Source organism: Vanessa cardui, chromosome 12 (assembly GCF_905220365.1).
Source record: "Vanessa cardui chromosome 12, ilVanCard2.1, whole genome shotgun sequence".
In the NCBI taxonomy this organism is placed as follows: domain Eukaryota; kingdom Metazoa; phylum Arthropoda; class Insecta; order Lepidoptera; family Nymphalidae; genus Vanessa; species Vanessa cardui.
In genome coordinates, this window is record NC_061134.1 from 11406476 (window position 1) to 11431441 (window position 24966).

Consider the following 24966-nt stretch of genomic DNA (forward strand, 5'->3'; position numbering starts at 1 on the left):
CTTGTGTGTTGAATATTTTAAAACATAAAAACAAAGGACTTTTGTAAAAGTATTTTTATAGGACACCTTTTAGAGGACATCACTTGACACTAAAAAACCTCCAACAATAAAGCTTGTTCTCCGGAGAACTAAGGATTACTCACGAACCTTTTTCGAAGTGTTTTGACAACCAGGATCATTTTACAATATGTTTATCATAACCATTAACCCATATATGTATATCCATAACTTAATCGGCAATGCTTGATTATATTTCATACATTATCTTTATTAAACATCTTAAACAATATATGTTATTAGTAATTTAATATTTTGTTTCAATAAAAACTGATTTTATTCTAGCACCCGTGCGAAGCCGGGCGGGTCGCTAGTTTAATATTAATTTGCGATCGATTTCCCAAATTTCTAAGATTATCGGTATTGTACAAAGCTTATGTATATCTCAAATGTTCACTGAATTTAAACAAAAACTAGCCCACGTTTCTCGTATTACAACACTCTCCACTATTGCACTGCAACACAAGTTAATTTAAATATAAGCCTACATACAACCTATATAGTGAAACATATTTACCTCAGAGTCTTTAATATCAACTTCAAATAATTCGATTATTTTTCGGATATATTGCTCAAAGTATTTAAATCAAAACAATAATCAGACCTAAATAAAAGTATTAATTGAAATACGTCGTTCCAAATACGCAAATTAGAATATTATCAAACATACACTTGGGTATTATTGTAATAAAGATTAACGACACCGCTTCATTGTTACCGCTTTAATTAAACCGATTTAGCAACAAAGATTAGAATATGTGTCACCGAGGTGAATGAACCAGGAAATGTTAAAATAAATAAAGCATATAGAGATTCTGAAGCACTGTTTGCTCAATCTAAGCACGATTCTCAATATGATGATATTTGTTTGCTTATTTATATTTTGGGCTAAAATTCGTCAAAAACTGTTCAAAGCGAGGGCTGATATAATTGATTGTTTTATAAACGTATTGAAATTCGAATATCGAATAATCGAACTTATGATGAAGAAAATCATTAATTATAATCATCTCTGGAATTCAATCAACCCTTTTGTTTCTCGTAAAAAACAATTCTTCAGAGCTATGCTCAATAATGATAAAATACGATTGAATCGTTCTGCGGTTTCTTCTTTGAAAGCTTTGTACTTTGTCTTTGTTATTCTGAAGAAAGCAGCACCTGCAACTTTAATGGTTTCCTTAGTTAGCATCGTTAAATTAAATGGATACCCGTTGCTTCGGTCCTCGTCTGTTTCTTGTGTTGACAACTTTCTATTAAAACCGTCTCGAAGCTGTGATCTTATAAAGTGTCACTTTGTACTATACATTGCGTGACATAATTAATCGTAGAGCAAAATCCTTCGACAGAACAGCAAACCAATACGAAAACTCACCCTTCGGACTACATATTTAGTAACACTCGTGGAAGTGAATCGAAGGCTTAAATCAAGGCAAGGAATAGACATTCTTGCGTGCTTACATTGTGTAAAAATTAAGATTATAAAGAAAAGCATCGAGAGAAAAGCTTTGATAATTGAGAGAAGAGTTTTGGATGAAATTTTTTTAAAGGACTAACGTGATGGGATGGGTACTCTTCTTCATAACTTTTCCTTTTATACTTTTTAATTCGCTGTTCAAACTAAAAAAGGGTATTGATGGTTAGCGGTAAAATTATTCATCACTAAGCTGTATTTACCGAACAGACTTAAACAAAGGTTTACCGCAAAATGATTACTTGACTAATTTACAACGAACGTACATTTTTTTATGAATCATAGGAACTATGGATAGAGGAACCTTTCAAAGGAGAGAATCTGGCTTTTTGCCAACATTTAAGTAACTATGTAAATACATATTTAAAGATGTATTATTTCCATCATAATATTACTTAAATACCGTATAAAACTCATTTTTATCGGTGTTCAATAAATTATGAGATCGTGACTGACTGTACGTAAACTGTGTTATGAAAATGACTAATCCGACATAATGGTCCGCCATCTGCCCGCAAATGCCTTTTAACATTCTATGCCACTAAAACTGGCTTCGCTTTTCACGTTAAGATCGTGTTCGTAATAACTATATAACTGCTTTATTATTTTATTACCTGTTATATTTTTAAAAACTATTGATTTTCAATTTAAATTAGTTTCACGATCATCCGAAGAAATGTACTCCTTTTCATTTCAGATTTTTTAATAAGGATTTATTACTTATTGCAAATTATTGCCGTAGTGATAGGAACGGGCTTCTCCTTTTTATTATTTTTAATATTCAACATTGATTTAGAGCTCCAATATTTCAGAGTGAGCTACGCTTTCATTATCAACATTATTATTTTCAGCAATATTTTAAATACAGTGGATATAACTTGCATATTTCCACTACTTAGCGAACGCTTTTTAAAAATTACTGTTATTTGGTATTGTGTTTTACGCGTTTTAGATTTTCCCATAAAGTAAAAAAGATTCAGCTGTGCTTGTGCGGATTTGATCTTTGTTATCATCGGTTACGATCAACGCGTTCTATCCTTAAGGCCATCTCAGAAAAAAAGTATAGGTACACATGTGATGTTTTTATGTTTTGAATCTCTACTTAGATCTACAAATAAGTTACCATTATGTGACTTGAAAAATACCGACTTATTTATATTCTCAACGCAGTATCGATAACATCAGACAGTTGATGTGACTCATATTGCGTGCCTAGTCCCCCAAAAAATAAAACACCATAATAGTTTTCTGCTTTAACTGTTATAATATTTTTATTTTCTTGGTGGTAGGGCTTTATGCAAGCCCGTCTGGGTAGGTATTACCCACTCATCAGTTATTCTTCCGCCAAATAACAGTAATCAGTATTGTTGTGTTCCGGTTTAAAGGGTGAGTGAGCCAGTGTAACTACAGGCACGAGGGACATAACATCTTAGTTCCCAATGTTGGTGGCACATTGACGATGTAAGGAATACTTAATATTTCTTACAGCGTCATTGTCTAAGGGTGATGTTGGCAACTTACCATATTCTCGTCAGCCAACCTATACCATAAATATATATATATTGAATTAGACTTTGTAGTTAACGACTTACACCAATAACTTTAAAAATTTAACGAATAAAGAACGCTACATCGATGAATGTGGAACGGTGATTATTGATTTAATCAGTTTCTTGGTACAGTCAATATATCTTCATAGAGTAATGGGCTGTCTTCAATATTAAATAAGTGTTTTTAATAAATTTCGTATTCAACCCGATACACTGAGACCACCCGCTAAGTAATCTAAATTAAGTACACGTACAAAATATATCTTTCAATCTAACAAATGTATCCTGCAGACGTTATCTGAAATACCATCAGCTGAATGAGAAATCTTTAAATGTCCAACGGTGCAACAATTCACTCGTAAGCGATGCTTGAAAAACATATCTAATCTTAAGAACATATTTGGAATTTAGATTTCTGTTTAGTACCCCTGTGTTGATAGAATATCTGCCTAGCCAACTTTGTATGAAATATTATATTGCACAGCGTTTGCAGCATTTTATTAGCTTCCCGGTTTACGAAATGAAGTGAAAAAGACATAAATTAAATAAATAAGTGACAATGTTTTCTGAGCCCAGGAAGGATTTTACATCCAACTTTATAACTTCGGGGTGTATTCCACAATTTTAGTTAGAGCTGAGATGGATCAGTGGTTAGAACGCGTGCATCTTAACCGATGATTGTGGGTTCAAATCCAAGCTAACTACCACTGAATATATTTATGGTCTTACTTTTGTTGATTATTCATTACGTGCCTGGCGGTCAAGGAAAATATCGTGTGGAATGCATGTGTCTAATTTCATGCAAATTCTGCCACATGTGTATTCCACCAACCCGCATTGAAACAGTGTGGTAGAATATCTTCCAAAACCTTCTCCTCAAAGAGAGATAAGGCCTTAGCCCAGCTGTGGGAAATTGACAGGCTGTTGTTGATGAGTTTACTTAGTGTCAGTGTCCAGATTATATATGTACCCAAAATAAATCCTTTAATAAAGACTATTATACTCATGGGAATCTAAAATCGCAGTAAAAAGGTTATACAATTATATTATCAGCTTGCCTAAAAACAATGCCTTTACAAGAGTTACTTCGATGCTGACCTTGTGCTAGATTTAACTTAACTGGATTTATTCCAGATCTAGACTAGGTTTAAAGGTCGAATGAAACTCAGGCCATTAGGTAAATGAGTTCGGGCTAATGTCGCATCGCATGCTTTAAAATTTTTAAATGACCAAAATGTTTCTTTATACGAATGTGATTGCTTAGAAATGAAATTTTGATCTTGTTTTGTTTATATCAGATATTCTACATGATATCAATAGTTTGTGGTTTATCTGACTGTCCCCCTTATCAAGTGGGATATCCTTATCTGTTCTGTATACAAAAATCTATTTTTAACGAAATAATTTTCAGCTATAATATACGTAAATATTATCTCATTAAATACCCTGTATTCTTCCCAAATTTTGAACAGGAAGAATTGTACAAAACAAACATTCGAGAGCGTTAATCTAATTGATTTCATTGATCAATGCTTACTGCTTGTATAAAAGAAGGTGACATTTGCCTCAAATTCGTCCTTGAACTTTCACTTACATTGCGACCAAATTAAGTTAACTCGAAAAAAAGCCTAATTTAATCGATACACTAGCTTTGAAACAAATTTTAATGCGCTACAGAATAAAATAGCACTTGGAATATCTGTATATATAACAGAACAGGGAAAGACAAAACGGTTCCGTGCGTATTTTTACTCTGTTTGGCCAACATTTGTTTTATTTGATAAATATTTATAGTCTTTAGTGTTGTCAATAAATTAATAATATATGGAAAGGAAAACCTCAAACCTTCAATATTTATTATATACATTTATGATGTTCTCTGTCTTAAAACATTTTATTGGAAAAGTCTACATCACATACCCGTACTCTGTATGCATGCAGAGAATGACATCCATGTCATTCTCGTTCGTCGTCTTGTGCATAATATCAATAAATTTTCATGACGCAGCCAATATATACTACGTATACAACTAGCGACCCGCCCCGACTTCGCACGGGTCAAAATATTGATAGTAAATAGGCTAGAATATTGTACAAAGTTTTGTTTATTTAAGACATCACATTAGAAACTTTTTAATTAAATCCGTGTTTTTTTAACTACATTGTCCATGTATTTATTATGATTATATACAAAAACCTTTCCTCATATAGATCTATCTAATAAAAAACCCGCATCCAAATCCGTTGCGTAATTTTAAAGATCTAAGCATACATAGGGACAAACAAGCGGTAAGCGACCTGAACTCATTCTGTATTATCGGATTTGACGTCTTATCTAATTAAATTCGTACGAGGGACACTAGAGGAAGATACTGTACTTGTATTTGTACACACACATTTATATATATATATTTGTTACCTCTTATAGTTCTACTTTTGGTGGGTGGACACCATTGATTTAAATCTTCAATATTTCAAAGTGAGCTACGCTTACATAAACGACATTACTAATTTTTAAGTACAACGATCAACAACAACGTAAAGCCAACAGCCTGTGAACTTCCCACTGCTGGGCTAAGGCCTCCTCTTCCTTTGAGGAAAAGGTTTGGAACATATTCCACCACGCTGTTCCAATGGGGATTGGTGGAATACAAATGTGGCCGAATTTCTATTAAATTACACATGTTTCCTCACGATAGTTTCCATCACCGCAGAGCACGAGGTGAATTATAAACACAAACTTAGCTCATGAATATTCAGTGGTGCTTGCCTGGCTTTAAACCCGCAATCATCGGTTAAGATTCACGCGTTCAAACCACTGGGCTCTACTATCTCGGCTCAGTACAATGATCATAATTTGTATATTTCCATTTCAATCCATTAGACATTATCAAGAAAACGTCATCAGTATATCTTTTTTTAGGAAATATTAATTGGTGTTACCATTATGTAAATCACTTGCAGTTGTTATCAATGTAAGTATATTGATCAGTGTATCATAAATGATGACTTATTATAATAATATTGTGATATATTCTACTTCACTATCGTCTAATACTTTGTCGTCCTCTACTATTGATTTATATTCAAATGTCATTGCATGTCAATCATCGTAGTAATCACATCGATACACTTTATACGTACAAAAGTATAATAATGCGTCGTTACTTATACTCGGTATTATAATATACTTTATATAGCTTATTGTAAAAAGTAATTCTTTTTTATGTTTAGGATTTTTACTGCTAGCGCGCACCGGTGATTTTTGTCACGGTGACTGTTTCGTCACTCTAGTCAAGTCCTTGAATATGTATGGAAGTTTGTGTACGCCGACCGGCGAAAAAGTCCGTGACGAAACAGTCACCGTGACAAAAATCACCAGTGCGCGCTAGTTCTTAGGGTATTGGTTGTCACGTGTTAGACAAAAAAGTAGCCTGTGTTCTTTCTTGGAGTACAAGTTTGCTTCACACGAAGCTTAATCAAATTTGGTTCAGCGTGAAAGAGTGACAGACCAACAGACAGACAAAGTTACTTTCACATTTATAATATTAATATAGATGTAAGCCAGTTGTTGTGTTCTAAATTTGAATTTAAGATAATTAATAAATTTTCATCGATGACGTAAAATACTACTAGGGAAGTTGCATGTGTTGGTTGAAATGCTGCTATGCCTGCCGTTGTCAGGGTCGTGCTGTTACATTAGCTACTTACCAACAGTAGAGACGAGGTCGTATCCCTTCAATTTATAGATTTTTAATGCTGAATAAAGCATTGCAACCAGTTCCAAATCTTACTATTTAAAAAAAAATGTATGTGTGACTGAAGATTTTCTGACATCATTGTTATGTAATCATTATATAATATTAATCTAAGTAATGTCCGTAAGAACTTTGTCATACTGATTTTTATTGCGATTTTAACATTGTCAGCGGCTTCAAACGATTTTAGTTGCCTTTTAAAACTTTTCTAATTAAACGGTTTACCAGCCATATAGACACTACTAGTGACGTTAAATTAATATATTATCCTATAAAAATCAAAAGGGTAATACTGTAGCAACACTACTACTGACTCCTTGCCTCGTCGGTCTTCTTTATATAAAAAAAATTAGTAACAAGTCGGAAGATCGAAGTATGTATACTTGTGCAGAAAGCATCTGCGCCTCAACTATTTCCGGTCCTGTTGGATTGACTGTCCCATTGAATTACTAAATAAATATTGTTAAAAACGAAAATTGTTTGCTAATTGAAACGATTTGCTCGAATCAATTTTGTAAAGATTATTTCAATTTTTTTTTTGTAATTACATAACAAAAAGTTTGTTGAAGTAATAATGCACACAAAAAAGGTTTTATTTATTTATGTTACAAATAAAAGATTAGCAATTTTGACTACAATCTAAAACTATATTTACGATACAGTATATCAATCAGCTTATATAATCGAAGTAGTTAATTATACACGTAATCATGTTACTATTTCACACGTCAATTACTGTATTGTTATTTGCTTATATATTATCAATTATCATACACTAGTTTCCGCCTGCGGCTTGGATTCGGAACGTTTGCATGACTATTTAAAATTAAAGTAAAATTAGACTTTGGACTATACACATATTATAAATTTTATGGTAAGTATCATCATATTTTCCTTTACCATATACACTAAGGCCAAATGTGCTAGTGGTTAAGACATGGGAATATAAACCAAAGTATGCAGGTTCAACAGTAACAAGCAACACTCGTTTTTACTTACTTAATTAGCTGAGAATATCACGCTCGGTAACAATGACGATATAGAAAAGAAACACTGATAATTTAAACATTCTCTACTTTGTTGGTCGAGATGGTTAGAACGCGTGCATCTTAGCCGATAATTGCGGGTTCAAACCTAGTCAAACATCGTGATGAAACCTGCATGTGTCTAATTTCATAGAAATTCTGCCACATGTGTATTCCACCAAACTGCATTGAAACAGCGTATTGGAATATGTTCCAAAATCTTCTCCTTAAAGAGAGAGGAGGCCTTAGCCTAGTTGTGGGAAATTGACAGGTTGTTGTTGTTGAAATTGTTTAGTATTATTGCACCCGTGCGAAGTCGGAGCCAGGTCGATAGTAAGATATATAGCAAGAAGAATTACGATACCGTACTGATGATGGTATAAAAATTCCACTTGGCAACTGTCGAGTACAGAATTGCACTGTTTCATAACAATGGGTCGCAATCTTTAATTGAATGATATTTCCTGTTGACTTGCATTTACTGATCATACCTATTTATTGGTTTGCCTATCATGTATTTACATATAATTATAGCAAACAGTAACGGAAGTCCTACTGTGTGTAGTCGTTTATAAACGGTAACCTCTTCGCTGTTTAATGTTATGTAATGTATTTCTTCTTAAGTCATTTTGACAGATGTAATCTATTTTTTATTATCTGTTTTATTATTTATTACAAAATTATATATTTACAAGTTGCCAGTCCCGACGTCGCGCGTATCGAATAAAAATATTATTTGTAAAAGTAGACTAAAAATTGTTCATTGTATTGATAATGCCTATTGTCATTATTGGCTTATCTACATTCTCCATGCACTAGACTCCATTGAAACCACTTAAAAAAACTAAGCCTAGGAGTTAATTATCACTCAATTCTACTCGGTAAGAACTCAGTACAATAGCAACTAACCATAAAAAGGTAAAATTACGACACATACCTCTAGGGTTGTCTTTCCGCAAATTTCTTTCTACATCACATGATTTAAATAAACCTCAGAATGATGACAACTTAATATCAATTATATAGATAGCCTTTAATTTCTCGCATCAAATTATCAATTACATAATATGATATAACTATGAATTATTTTTTATTTCAAATGACTACTCATACGTATAAACATTTTGCTTGTATTATATGCTTAGAAATATGACGAATATGAGTATTAATATTAAAATAATTCGATTGTTGAATATATTCGAATGATTATTACTATCGACGCCAATTCGTTCACGTAGCGAGTGAACGACCACTGATCAGTGTACCACCGAGATACAATGCGATGTAACAGCTGTTTACTACTTCTATATGATTATGTATAATAATATACGTGTCGTATATCCTAAGCAATATTATAAATTCGGAATCATTTAGCTTATCTTCACCATAGAATTTAGAACAAGGAGTACCTAATACTTCCCTACTACCGTCACACGCGGACGAAACCGCAAGCGAAGCCAAGGACGAACGCCAGTGATTCAACATATTTTAAGTTTGGATTACTCAGTTTCTTCCCAGTTTTCAGTATAACTTATAATCGTAAATCTGGAAACGTTTTGCTGCTAATTTAGATTTGGAGTTGTTTTCAATTTTGTTTAAATTGAAAAATAATAAATAACTGTCTTGGAATGTGTTGAGAAAATTATTTACAAAATGAAAATAGTAATTTGCAATCAACGTTTTAATTATACTCGTTTATAAAATTATTCAAGAGTTGCTTAATTCTATTGTACATTCTCAATTATATACGTTCCTACATACGATACTATCCCGCATTCTCACGAAGATTTTCGCTAAAGATTAGACCGATCGAAAACACTTCGACGCATTAATAAAACAGCGAACACCTAATCTCTCAAAAAGTCCATTTGCCGAATCGAGAACGAAATAATATTTTTCTCATTACAAGTTCGAATGATGAATACTAGAAAAAAAAAATACAAATCGTCACATAATATAGTCTGAGTAAAATAAATAGAAGGAAACGTGACCTGCCCACCAAGTATCGCTGTTTGAGTCGGTATCCTTGACGGCTGACACTAAGCCTTCAGACGTCGCCATGTTAACGAATTTATTTATGCACGGGCCTTTTTTCAGATGTCTCAATATTCTATTTGATTTGAATTTTGAATTTTATTCGTTTTATATCTCTGCATTTGTCTGTGTGAGTATACAATTTATAATTACGATACAAAAAAGAATGCATAATGTTTTTTTTTTTTTAATTTCACGTTTTGACTCAGACCCGAGTCAAAATATATTTCACTTTTTATTTATTATCTGTAAATACATTTAAATTAATATTCAACGAGTTGCCTGTGCATGTGTTACGTCATCACTGGATGTAATTTCATGAGACTTGAAATAGTATTTGCTTATAGACTTATACGTTTTATTATTATGAAAAAACATGAATACAACTTTCATGTATAACATGTACATGAAAATTATGTTCATGTTTCCAAATTTAAAACACGCGAATCTGTGAATCGATTCTACTTCTGTAATAATAATGCATACATACTATAACCTTGTCCAAAATGCGCTGCGACTTTTGATTTATTTTTATAACAATGAATTAATAGTTTTTCAATTAGGCATTCCCCGTATTATTCATTATGTTTGCCTTAATGAAACTTAATTGTTAGATATTCATCCGAAAACACCATATTCTTTTTTTTTTTTAACTTTTTTCTTATACAATAAATCAACTAATCGTGTGCATTCTACAGATACAGTGTTATACACTGAGTAACTTTCACGATAATCCCTTACTATTCCGTACGAATGGCCGAAAAAAATAGTTGTAATGCTGACAAAGTTGATTTGTGTGATTGTGATTAAAATGACGAATGATGTCCAAAAGCTAGTTTTACAAAAGTCATCATTTTCAATTTCGATTCACTCAGCTGTGGAAATTATTAAGCCCTGTACACACCGGTAAATAATCTACATGGATATGTGTTTTTTCATTGGCTATCTACTAACTAGGTCCATATACACACCAGCAATTACCCTGATGTCGTTTACCATGAGTAATAATCTAATATCCGCTCCAATTCACTCGTTTTACATTTTAAGTAATTAATGTCCACCTCAATTTAGATCTAGCCATTGTTCACACCCTGCACCGTGACGTAATGTCAACTATAAAATATAGAACCACCCAAAAGTACTCAGGGCATAAAATAAAAGAAGATTGTGACAATATACTTCTTGATCGTTCTGTAATGGAATTTAAATTGATGTCGCCGGAATATATGAAACCTGTGATCGCCTCTAAATACAGAGCACGTGACAGACATTCAGTTCTGCCGCATCACTGATTTGTTTGTAGACACTCGAGTTCATGTAAATTCATTCAGCGAACCTTTTACATTGTTCTCTTGTTTTAATATTAATACAGTCGACTGTTCATGCGGGATTGTAAGCACCTTTGGAATTTTCAAGCGCTAATATAATCGGATAGCAATTTTGTATATGAATATCATGAATTTCCAGGATTGAGTCAGATGAAGCGCTGCTTTGCTTTATTTTACAACTTAAACCGACGAATTGGTGGAAGTAAGTAGTCTATGAAGTCCAGGTTTAAATCTTCGATGATTAAAATCCTCGGTACATTAAGCCTCTGATCTATCTTTAAGTCGTGTCCAATGTTCTCCACAATGCGCTGCTCTGTTCGCGAGCCTTTGATCTCTGCAGCCGAGGTTAAAATAACATCAAGAGACCTTATTTGCCGTGGTATAACTAAAATGCCGTTATCTCACATCTCATTGTTTCCAACTTTCTACATATGATCGCATATTAATATGAAAGAAATATGTCTATCGTCATTTATTTGCCATTTTTTGGCATCTTGATTCGTTTTGGAAATAATGTTATGGTCTTACTATCGATAAATCACATACATTTTTGACCGCGTTTTTGCTCTTAGCTCATAATTGAGTTTAGGTAGATAACGGCAATGAAGATATACCACGGCAGTGTTACTGTTATATTTCCTTTTCTTTGAGCATATTTGTAATGATAGCGTTTTCATTTGCCAGCAGAGGGTGGCGGGTGGTAGGAAGGAGCGCGCGGCGCGGTGCGAGAGCGCGCGCGGCAGGTGACCGACGGTCAGCGCGGCTCATGTGGGCGGCGGGTGCGTGCTGCTCGCGCCAGGCAGGTCTGTAACAGTTTCATCACTTCACCAACAAGCTCGTAGTATTGTCTTAAATTTTCGCGATAACACATTGAAATAAAACTAGTTATAACGGATTTGAATCGCGTATATTAATTATTTTTAACATCCCGACGTTTACCCGTGACCACGAACGCTGTAAAGTGCTCGAAACGTCGGGATGTTAAAAATAATTAATATACGCGATTCAAATCCGTTATAACTAGTTTTATTTCAAGCTCGTAGTAGTCATATTATGCTAGTAAACGTTAGATTCTAAACTGCTACTGCGAATTGTTTACTATATAGATAGCTTTGATATCTTCAATAATAGTATGTTATTAGCAATTCATATGCAATTCCTTCGAAGTATATATAATATCAAATTGCATACATACATATATACTAAGAACTACTATGAACTATATGTACTAAGAAAGTCTCTGATTTTTTTTTAAAGTATAATAGGAAAACCTAATGAAGTCAAAATTAACGATATTACTTTTGATATTTCTATTCTATTGTAATGTAGACGTTAATAGATCTATATATGTTTTATTATCTCTTGTAAGTTTGTTCAGGACTGTTACACGAAGCGGAAACGTATTAGTCAAACATTCAGCCACGTGGAATGGCAGACTAGATGCATTTAATATTCATTGAGTTTTAGACCTAACTCCTACGTATCCTACAGTTGAGCCACGAAATTCGACATTCATTGTGCAATTCCTTTAAGTTAATACTCTACAGTACAAACAAGACTATAATTATTATTTAATATCCTAGTATCGTTGAAATTTTCCCCAAGTAATATATTATATACGGCTAAATAGAATTGTCATATTATTCTTTTTGTATTTACTGTAAAAGAGGGCTCTAAAACTTACATCATTATACAATTGAAAAAATCGTGTCGTGAATTCATCCAAAACAAAATTGATAGATTTGTACCGAACTCGAATACTATTAATACTTTAATAAATAATTAATTAAAGCTTGTAATTACATTAACTTTTTCAATTATTTTTATTCATTATTTATGATGTAAATAACGGCTCTACAATCAATATATTTTAAACACATTGTCAGATTTTTTTCTTCTCTGTTTTCAAACCGTTTATTTATTGACATGTATTTTAAAGAAGAGCAAAAAATTCCGAAAACAATACAAGTTTTCGTTCGTTCATTTCGTTCTTTATCCCTGCGTTCCTGAACCATTCATTCGATTGAGTTATAACTTCGTATAGTTGTTGACAATCGGACAAGATTTCTGGCATAGTACCATGAACGGTAAATAAGTGACTCACGAGTCGTTGAACATTATTGTAATTGGCAAGATTTTTACTTAACCTAATCGTATAAATAATTTACTTCAAGACTTTTGTAAACTAGAAGTTTTTAATCCAATGCAATTGCCATTCCGTTATAACTATGAGATGTCAGTTTCCATGCAAACTAACAGACAGATATACATACCTAGTACCTGTTACAGTGATTCTAATTGTGGCAATTGATGGCAATTTGATGGTATCAAATGAACTTATTTATACATCATTGCTGTTCTGGATGCATTTTAATTGAACCTCCAGACTATACGATGCGTTCGAGTTACAGTAAACTACTACTTTCTTTATTTTTTTTTAAACATATTTTTATAAATGGTAACATCGAATAAGCTTTGCTTAGACAATAATTTATAGTACCAAAATTTCTATGACAGTAATTTAATATAGAAAAGCAATGAGTCTCATGAGAAGCGCTTTCAGCTTTATTTTAATATTTAATAATATTTTTTCAATTATGTTTGGGTTTATTAAGTAATTCAATTTGAGATAAAATATCAACTGAATTTCTAGTCGGTAGTTCTCTGTATAATCTACATTTCGAACCGTTTTTAATATTTTGGTTTCTTTATATCCAAATTCATCCTCCAGAAATGAAAATTTAAAATTATTGTTTTTTTTTATTTTTTAAGCATTTAAGTTTTTGTAAAAAGCGGCTTAAAATGTAATAATACAAAGTTAGAATAGAATCGCTCTGTTTAAAATCATTCAGTTTACTACTTGTGACATTGAAGACATTTGTAATTTTTTATGAATTATTTATATTTTACTTTGTTAATTAGGCTTTAAGTTGTTTTAATTGTTTTCTCTCGTTGTGTTATCGCATGAGTGCTGTCACTGAATGCCCCACGTGCACTATGGAAAGGAAAAACCGCGATTGGGATTACGCCGAAAACATAAGCCGATGAAAGCGCTCGCTTAATTACGAGTCTATCTTGTTACTAAATATTTTCCACAAGCGGCACCGTCGAGACGATTATCCAAAAATAAAACTTTCACTTTTTATTAATTTTATAACTAGAGCTCATCCTGTTATTTTACTTGAAATGTAACCGTATCATATTAAATTGACACTAACTAAATTACTTAAGTAGAAGTTGTGAAGGAGTCGTGATACTCTTATATAATTCATCTTAACGCTACGAATGTTTTCTCATGAAGATGGATCGCCATATTTAATTAAGAAGTTTTTGAAATGTTCATCAATCTCAATGGCGGTCATCGGATAGTGCACTTAGGGCTGGTAGACATGAGCTGGAGTGTGGAGGGGGGTGATGACGTGTCGCTGACGGGGTGTGTGTTGGTAGCTAGCAGGCACTCATGCGTGAGGGGGTGACTAACCGTGGCGGGGTGGCAGGCGAGGGCAGCGCGACGCGTACCCCTGTCAAGACGTTCCAGGCGTACCTGCCGCCGGCGCACCGCACCTACAGCTGCATCCACTGTCGCGCGCACCTAGCGAGCCATGACGAACTTATATCCAAGGTGAGGAACACATCGCCCATCATCCAACCTTCACTCCTCATAAAGTATGCAACCCCCCTAAAACAGATCTACGTATATATGCTGAAAAAGAGATAAAAACTACTGAGTCTCTTGCCCGTTCTTCTCGGTAGAATCTACTTTCCGAACCGGTGGTTGCTTTACTTAATTGTTATATGACGATTCAAAAGTGCTTGTAAAAGCCCACTTGAATAAAGTTTATTTTGATTTGACTTGCTCTGTGTGATTTACATACTCGTGTACTGTGAAATCTCTTGCGTATTTTACCATTTTCCTTAGAAACCGTAATTAACATTAAAACTTTTTGGTGCACATTCGGCACCTCATGATCGAATTCCATTTTCAAATAACATACATATTTATATTATATTATAATACACGTCTGATAAAATCCCTCCAAATTAACGCTACAAATATAATTTACTTAACGACTAACCATTAGTGTCTATATTTACATATCTAAGTGAGTGGCACAAAGTTCAATTACAGAGCGATATCGTACTATACTCGAGAATCTGGTTCACATTGGATCGGATAGACATTTATCGTTACGACAAATTTGTCGGATGCTAATTGACGTATGTATTTTGATAGGACTTATTGACAATAAAATAAAGTAAAGTAACAGCCTGTATATTTCCCACTGCTGAGATAAGGCCTCCTCTTCCATTAAGGAGAGGGTTTGGAACATATTCCACCACGCTGTTCCAATGCGGGTTGGTGGAATGCACATGTGGCAGACTTCGATGAAATTAGACACATGCAGGTTTCCTCACGATGTTTTCCTTCACCGCCGAGCACGAGATGAATTATAAATACAAATTAAGCACATATATATATAGTGGTGTTTATATAAGATATAAGAATAATTTATTCGATCTCTAAGCGATAACACAGACATTGCTATCATATACACGGTCTACAAATTAATCAGTTACTATTTTTAATCAAAGTAAATAAAAATCCTTCAGATTATTCTCAATGCTTAGTTGAACTTTAAATTAATAAAATTTTATAATCCGTAAGTAAAACATAAAAAGATTAAGACATGTACTCTAACCTTATAAAGTATTTACGTAAAAGTTAATGCCCTCCACTAGTGGGCGGTTCACATAAAGTCGGACCGAAAACTCTATTCCCAGTCGACAATCCGCACTTACTGTTCACACACATTCTCAGCGTGGAATAATTCTAAATAACCGTCAAATAATTGTCTAAAGATAAATTTTAATAGGTCCCAATATTGTCAATAGAGCTGAGATGGCCCAGTGGTTAGAACGCGTGCATCTTAACCGATTAATGCGGGTTCAAACCCAGGCAAGCACCGCTGATTCGTGTGCTTAATTTGTCTTTATAATTCATCTCGTGCTCAGCGGTGAAGGAAAATATCGTGAGGAAGCCTGCATGTGACAAATTTCATAGAAATTCTGCCACATGTGTATTCCACCAACCCGCATTGGAACAGCGTGGTGGAATGTGTTCCAAACCTTCTCCTCAAAGGGAGAGGAGGCCTTTAGCCCAACAGTGGGAATTTACAGGCTGTTGTTGTTGTTGTATATATTAATATTATAAGTGTGAAAGTAACTCTGCCTGTCGATCTGTCGCTCTTTCGACCGACTGACGACGAAACGACAACGAAACGACTAAACCACTAAACTGATTTTGATTAAATTTGGTATGAAGCGAACTTTACTTCAAGAAACGACATAAGCTTCTTTTTGCCAAACACGTGACAACCAACACACCAAAAACGCGAGCGAAGATTACGACTACTAGTTTAAAATATAGACTGACTAAACTTAACGTGACTGACTTAACTTTCCTGTCTATGTTTCTTCTTTCTTGGGTATACTGGAAGAAATCTCTTCTAGGGATAAGTATACCTATTAAACTTATTTTTTCGGTGTACACATTTTCACCTTCTATGTATCTGACAAGTTTAATAAATGGTTAAATAAATAAACAATAAATAAACTGACAGGCATACTGGTCTATGGGCTACTTGAAGTGTCACCTCGACCCATAGACAATGGCGCTGTAACAAATACTAGCATCTTTTACATCGCCAACCTTGAGAACTAAGATCCGTTTTATACTTTTGCACTTGCCGTTAACACGTTAAAATGAAACACAATTTCTGTTATCAATTAAATACGTTTTGTTTTTTAATGTAGCAATAAATTTCTAAACTTGTCATATTTTAATATTAACGTAAGTTTTCGTAATACTTCCTCAACATATAATATATTAACACGCACGCTTCGGTAACGTTATTTCCTAAACATCGTTATTTAGGAAATAACGATAATAACGAAAAATAGTTTTTTGTTAATATTATTAAACTGGTTTTTTATCGTTATTTTTTATACGTGGATCGTGCAAGATAAGCTGAAATAACATTAAAATTACATTATATACAACAGATAACAACAGCCTGTAAATTTTGAGGAGAAGTTTTGGATGAAACTATTCCACCACTCTGTTCCAATACTGCTTGATCAAATACACATGTGGCAGAATTTCTTTCTTTGAAAGACACATGCAGGTTTCCTCACGATGTTTTCCTTTACCGCTGAGCATGAGATGAATTATACACAAATTTGCCTGGGTTTGAACCCGCAATCATCGGGATGCACGCGTTCTAACCACTGGGCCATTTCGGCTCGCATTGTATCTCGTTATTGTGCTCATATTGTTATATGAATATTCTTAATTTAAATAAAATAAAAAAAGAGTTTAAAATCCTTAAATATGTGCCAGGTATAAAACATGAGTGAATTCAACGGACGTAAAAGTAGCACGCAATCAAAAATCGTAATGTTTAAGAAAAATCCTTTTGACAGCGAAATAACACAGATAATAGCGACTCGTTCCGACAACACGCCGTCGTCTGCAGTTCGTGATGTTCTTAAATTACCTCATCAAAACATTTCTCCGCCGTAACTGTAATTGTAAATAATTTTCTTATTCCACAGTCGTTCCAAGGCAGCCAGGGGCGCGCGTATCTCTTCAATTCAGTGTGAGTATTAAATGACTTATAACAACTTAAATAATTAAAAATATTGTAAAGTAACTGGTGGTAAAGCGTTGTGCAAGCTCGTCTGGGTAGGTACCACCCATTCATCATTTATTCTACCGCTTAACTACAGTATTGATGTGTTTCAGTTTGAGTCAGTGTAACTACAGGCACATCAGGCATAACATCTTTTTTTCCAAACTTGGAAACTTGGTGTTTTCTCTCTGCGGTGGTGACCACTTACCATATGCTCGACCGCCTATTTAGTATAAAAAAAATAATATAGAACTATACAAATTGCAAAAGTCTTAAGTACGAGAATGAAGTATAATTTGATTTGAAAGAACTACTAGGATTTTATAATCGACTATTTTCCTGTTCCTATATTTAAAAATTCGTGTAACCGATCGTTTTTGGATTACGAGAATCCGTTAAATTCATTCCTATACGTCAAACGTTGTAGGCGTCGAAACATTCGAAACGATTTATTTATTTATATTTATAGGGACGCTTTTAATTTATGTATCTATTACTTTTTAGTAGGCAACACTACTCTTAGCGAATGGAATCAATTTTTAATTGTAATGATTACACCTATATAATTTAAATATGGAACTGTATTTTTAATGATTTCCTGTTGTAATAATATGATTAATTTATTTATAGGGACGCTTTTAATATATGCATCTATTAGTTGTTAGTAGGCAACACTACTCTTAGCAAATCGAATCGATTTTTAAATATAATAATTAGACATACATAATTTAAAAATGGAACAGTATTTTTTATGATTTCCTGTGGTAATGATACGGTATACTCATGGCGGAGACCGAGACAAACCTAAATGCTTTTTTTTATTATAAAGTCGTTGATTACCTCAAGCAATTGTGGATGGAATCGCAGAAAACCGTTAATAATGATTATATGAATACACGAAAAGTATGTTAATTGGCCATAACTACATTCGATTACATAACAGTAAAAAAAAAAGAAAACATTTCAAAAATATCGAATCGTATTAAGAATATTTTCGATTTCGATTTTCAGTTCTTTGTTTTTTTTTTTTAAACGTCCTTGATAAGATCCAGTCTATGATTGAATGATATAAGAATTGTAGATTGCCACGTTATAAATGTAAGTTCTTTGCGTGACCTATTTATTTACAAAATCGAATTATTTCCATGCATTTTTCATAAGAGACGTATGTATATAAGAGCTTGAATTATCCATGAGCGTAACAATATTTTATTCAAGCGACATCGCCAATTTTAGTTTCTGTATCGAATAAGGACATGCACTTGTGTATGTGGAACTGTTACACGCGAAAATATCTTAGTTTTCATCTCGTTTGCAGTGAAGTCGAGAACTTTCAGAGTCGTAACGAAATTGCAGCTAGAACACGACCGTAATAGCCGCGAATTGTTGTTTTCGTTTACAAAGTTTTCTAATGACAAAAACTATATAAATTATACTTTACCACTGGCCAGTAATTTTTATTTTTTTAATATCATTACGATTATTTTTTAATATTTATAAAGAAAAACTACATACGGTTCTTAGACTAGGGTGATAAAAAATAAAGCTTCATTGGAAAAATTGGCGTTATTTCAATTTGGAAACACATTTTTTTTTTTTTTTAATTTATTATATAATCTATAAAACGAAGTTATATCAAAACTTTTCGGAAACTAGTTCTGTTGAGCATGATTTTACTTTAATGTGAACGTTTGGAGACAATTTAAAGTCATTGAAATGGCCGCGAGCTATGGAGCGAAAAAATTCCATAATCTGCAAAGCGCACTCAAGGCTTTTTGTATGCAGTGCAGTGCAAATGCTTAAAACAACCGCGACTTTTAAAAGTAATGGTATTGGTTACTCTATAAATAAGGCTTTTATAATGTATTTTTAGAACCAGAAGTAGGAAGTAGGTTAACCTCTAAAACAATTATCTATAATTTAAAATAACAATCAATCGACCACAATAGAAAAATATTTAGTCTGCAACACAAGTAACCATCAATAATCACATTGCACCGTAATAATTATAAATGCAATTTTCAATGTGTCAACTACGAATCTTCCGCCTTTTTTTTTTTTAAAGGAAGTTGTGTGACTTGACGCAGATGTTGCTTGTTTATTCCAACAGTATATATATTGTAATAATTATAATTTGTATTATCTTTATCTTCCAGTGTGAACGTGGGTTGCGGTCCGGCAGAAGAGCGCGTGCTGCTGACAGGGCTACACGCCGTTGCCGACATATACTGTGAATGCTGCAAGACCATGCTGGGTTGGAAATATGTATGTGCACAAATTATACCATACAAGTCCATTACTTGCTATTTAAACTATATAAGACGTCAAAACTTGTTGTCTTAAATTATTTAAGACATTCTATATAAAAGGACTCGAACTACGAAAAGAACTCGAATAGAAATTAATTTTGACGTCAGTGAAAATGTTTAATATTTTTTTATTAAGAATTATATTTTTGATTTTGTATTACGATATAATCGAATTCTTTTTCATCCAATTGATCCTCGAATGAAAAGTGCTGTAGTAGTACTCTTTAAACAGCGTCAAATAATCCATCGTTCAATTAAATATATATTTTTTTTAAGTCTGACCACACCAAGCTACCGTCGGATTTGTATTGTGTTAAAAAAAATGAGTTATATTGCATGTATTCTTTATGAAAAAAAGTATCAATCGAAAGTAAATATAATATCAAAATATTGAAATATTTTACTAGACTCAGATTATAATAATAATTCTTGTTTATTTATCTGTTTTTATCAAAACGAGATAAGATTATTTTATTATTATTTTTGTTTATTCCAGGAGTACGCGTTCGAGTCGAGTCAAAAATACAAAGAAGGCAAGTTCATAATCGAACTCGCTCACATGGTGAAAGAGAACGGGTGGGACTGAGCGCTCGGCGCGGGCATGCTCGGACTATAGTGCTGTGACACGAACTCGTCAATTACTGGTCAATGTCGAAGTCGATACTCGGAGCCGCGATGTGAACCGACATGAGCTCGCCACGCCGGCGCGAACCCTCGTGATGACGTCACAGGCGAGAGTGCTCGCCTACCGACTATCGATGTTCGAATCGGATTGAACCACGCGGATCGGCCACCTACTAGAGAAGTTATTTTTGTCAAACGTAATAATTATTATTGAAATGTCGTCGGTGACCGATCCGCGAGGTTTCCTGTGTGTTGAGCTATCGTTAGATTCGCGGGATGGACTGTTAGTTCGCGCGACGGACTGCGGGATTGTCTTCGGCTTCAGCGCTTGAGCATCGCCAGTGGTTACATATACATAAGTAATCGATCTCAGCCGCCCCAGCGTTGGGCAGTGGGCTTTCAATTTATACTAATTTAGTTTGTATTCAAACGATTTGAGTTTCGCCTCACGGGCGGATATCTTAAGTTATATTAGTTTAATATTTACACATAATTGCTGTATTGAGAGAACACTAATACTTTCTCTTGTCCCCTTAACCTGTGATAAGTATGTTAGTGTAGAATTTTGAATTTCTTGAAGGATTTTCTCAAGAGTTGCTCAGAGATATCAGATGTACGTTCCTAATTATTTCAGCTGTACAAGATTGCTTTATTTTATTTTATTTTTCGTTTTTTCGAGAAAACTAGTCGAAACTATAGATAAATGCGGAGACGTAATCCGTTCTATTTTGATTTGCGATGATTTTATGACTTATGATTTTTAGTTAAGATACTTTAATTTGTTCCTTTGTTTCATTATCTTCGGCAACATTTGAAAATGAAGGAATACAAAGGAGGTTTAAATTTAATTTGATATTTTCGTAAACGTGATAGTAGCTGGAGAGAGGAATCGATGCAATCGAGGACATTTTTATATAGAAGGAAGGTTAGGAGCGATGAGTTTTATTATTCATTTATTGTTTCCATTAAAATGTAATGATAAATATATAGTAGAGACATTTAACCCCGTATATTTTATCTTAATATGCATATGTTACTTCATTTATATATAATAATGATGTTATCAATGTAAAAAATGCATGAGCTTCGATAACCCGTGATTTTCTATCGATATCGATAAATCGATTTTTTTACACATCTCTATTATGTATTTAGCAAGAGCAACGAAACAATTTTTTAAATTGTTTGATAGTAATAACTTGGATTGGAAGGCTTAGACTGATTATGTCATGGTCTCCGTAATGTAAAAAAAAGACGAAAATACAGAATGTTTATGTATAAAGTACAATCGAAAAAAATACACAACTTTTGTTTTCGTTCTTTTCAATCAACGGAGCGTTCGTATTATAACAAGTCTTTGCTTGCCTGTGTTGTTGTTGCGAGGTACATGAAAATCGATTTAAAACGCTAACGCGTTTATCTTTAATGACAATGACGTCCGACTGAAATAGAAATAATGGACACATCAATCCGTCTACGCTTAACAACGCGAAGTAATAATAACAAAAATATGAATGAATTTTATTTTATCAACTTATTTTGTGATTGACATTTCAAACAATTTTATGTTATTATTAGAAATATCAGTAGAAATTATTTGCTTCACTTGAATTTAGTGGATATGATTGTTTAGTATTGTGTGGCGTCTGCCTTAAATATACTGAAAATATGACAGTGACATTATTTTTTTTTTAATTCTTAGTCTTTATCAACCCAACGCTGCAATATCCCGTTATAATAATTACAATACTGTTTTAAATAATTAAAATAGTAACAGCGTAGTCGGAAAATGTGTTAAAAAAAATAAGTTTCCCGAAAGGATTATATTGACGTTAACAGAATTGTCCAGTGCAAATAAGCTTCGAAAGGTTTTTATCCGTTATTTTACACAATTAAAATAAAAATAAAAATTGTGATGTAAAATACGATTAAAACGAAAGGAAATATCAAAAGCAATGAATTTTTGCCATCGCTAATATATCAGAGCGTTGAAACTGCCACTAGAGTATACATTTGTAATATACATAACTAATATAATTGTAAAATTCAATGTAAGTAACGCTCGTTCGATAATAATGTGTTTATTTTAAAAAATAAATTAAACTAGATGGCTAAATAGTTTTTTCCGATTCTATAGAGTGTGACAGTTGTCTAGTTTCTACACCTAAATATCGTTGTTATACAAAAGTACCAGATTGTAGGATATTTTACAAAACGATTCATTACATTAATACAACACATTACAAAGGCTCTAGTCTTACAATCTGGTACTTTTAAGCATTACATATTATATACAAATGTAACACCAATCCTCCTAGATCTAAGAAATCGATCCTGGCAATATTTCTGATAACATAACGGGCCTAAATGTGACAAAATGTTATGTGACTACATAAAACAATTAAATGTATAAATAGGACTCAGTTTGGCTTTAATATTAAGTGTTAATTAATTCACCTATGTGCAAAGAGTTCTGTGATGTTCCCATACCGTTTGAATAGTTTCGATTATATCAACTGTGCTTTTCATTATAGCACCACGAAAAGCACTCGTTGAAACGAAATAACGATAACGTTATCGGTTATTTATAATGGTATTCGTTTAAATAGCATGGTCGATATGCTTTTTAGACGCTACAAAACTATTGGTGTTCAATATGGTATATGTATTATTATATGTGATAATTGAGATCGGATACGTCTTTTTTAATAAAATATAAGGTTAATCGATAAACGCATTGCAATTTCACATGTTCTATGTAATCGTATATCTGTTAACATAAGGTAAAAAATATTAAGACTACACATGCACAATGTTCTATGAAAATCTAAGCTGAGAAGACACTGTCCGAGGCCCGTATAAAAAAGTTAGTAAAAAAAATACAAAAAAAACACAGATGCTATTGGTATTAGTTCTTATTGATTAGAATAGATTTTTTTTTTATAGTCCGGTTACTTGTTCGAGGTATCAATGTTGACGAGTCATAGATCTCCGGTACAATTTTGTGGTGTTCACTTCATACATGTAGCCTTTTAAAAGTGTCACATATTTTAATTTTCATGAACATTTTGCAATTAATTAATCGAACTTATTGAGATTGTCACAGTAGTTTATAATTAACACTCTTAGACCTAATGTATCTTGATCTTTGCCGTTTAACACGACAGACAAAAAAATATCATGGTGACGTTTAAAGTGAGAAATAAAAAAAAAAGCTAGATTTCTGTGAGGCATAAAGTATTTTTCTACTCGATCGTTTAGGGATGCTATTAGATATTTTTGGACCATTGTTAAGATTGCGATCAGTACTGGGGAGGTAAAAAATAAATGTTAGTTTTCGTGGATGTTGGCCGATTACGGTTGTTGTTATCGAGATAAGAATTAAATATACGCTTTGGAAACAAATATGCACCTATTATATACCTATTTACGATTTGGTATTTCCTTAAAAGTTTGAACGAGTTTTTTTTTTTCTTAATTCACCATCTCTAAAAAATCACTTGTCACTGTCATTATATCCGTTCAATATCATTCATTCTTCACTTATTTTTTATAATGTTTATTATACATACGTCGTATCGAACATATCACTCACTTTTATATCGAACGATTTTCTTAAACTTAAAGGATCGTTGAAATACCAAATCGTCCCGGTCTTGGAGTGTTAACAGATGGCCAAGATGCCGGTTATAACTCGGTGCATCTCAGTGTAAATTTCGCATATAAAAAACTAAGGTATCCCGGTAGTATACCAATACCGCTTAATATTTTTGTATTTTCCTAGTATGTAACAAAGCATTATAAAATTACGTGGTGTCTTCTAATGATTGTGTATGCATTATGCTATAGATGAGTATTTCGTAAACATTTGGTTGAAATAATAAGTGCGTAATAAAACACTTTTTCGTATTAAAAACTTGTATTATTTTTATCCCTAATCCTCTACGAAGAGACGCGTGAGAGAAATGCAAGAAAACTAAACTAACCAGTACCTAGATCAGGTACCTGATTGTACTCCTATTAAAAAAGTACATCTGTTAAAAAATGTATACAAAAATTTCTAAATCTTTAAATTTTAAAATTTACTGATCGTATTATTTTTATAGTCCGATGGGTAT

General features: G+C 33.1%; 1 protein-coding gene across 10 annotated transcripts in view; it reads left to right on the forward strand.

Annotated features, from left to right (window-relative positions):
• The window catches only part of LOC124534504 (protein yippee-like), a 103810-nt gene extending 79046 nt beyond the window's left edge, over positions 1 to 24764 (forward strand). For 4 of the 10 annotated variants that reach the window (XM_047110424.1, XM_047110426.1, XM_047110419.1 and 1 more), the window contains 5 exons: positions 11908 to 12026; positions 14721 to 14845; positions 17839 to 17882; positions 20072 to 20180; positions 20721 to 24764. In XM_047110424.1, the coding sequence (XP_046966380.1) occupies positions 11990 to 12026; positions 14721 to 14845; positions 17839 to 17882; positions 20072 to 20180; positions 20721 to 20810 (405 nt within the window). In that variant the 5' untranslated portion in view covers positions 11908 to 11989 and the 3' untranslated portion in view covers positions 20811 to 24764. Of the gene's footprint in view, positions 1 to 11907; positions 12027 to 14670; positions 14846 to 17838; positions 17883 to 20071; positions 20181 to 20720 lie in introns of those variants that run through there. The other 6 variants (XM_047110428.1, XM_047110427.1, XM_047110420.1 and 3 more) reach the window with 3 other exon arrangements.
• Positions 24765 to 24966: the final 202 nt, after the last annotated feature.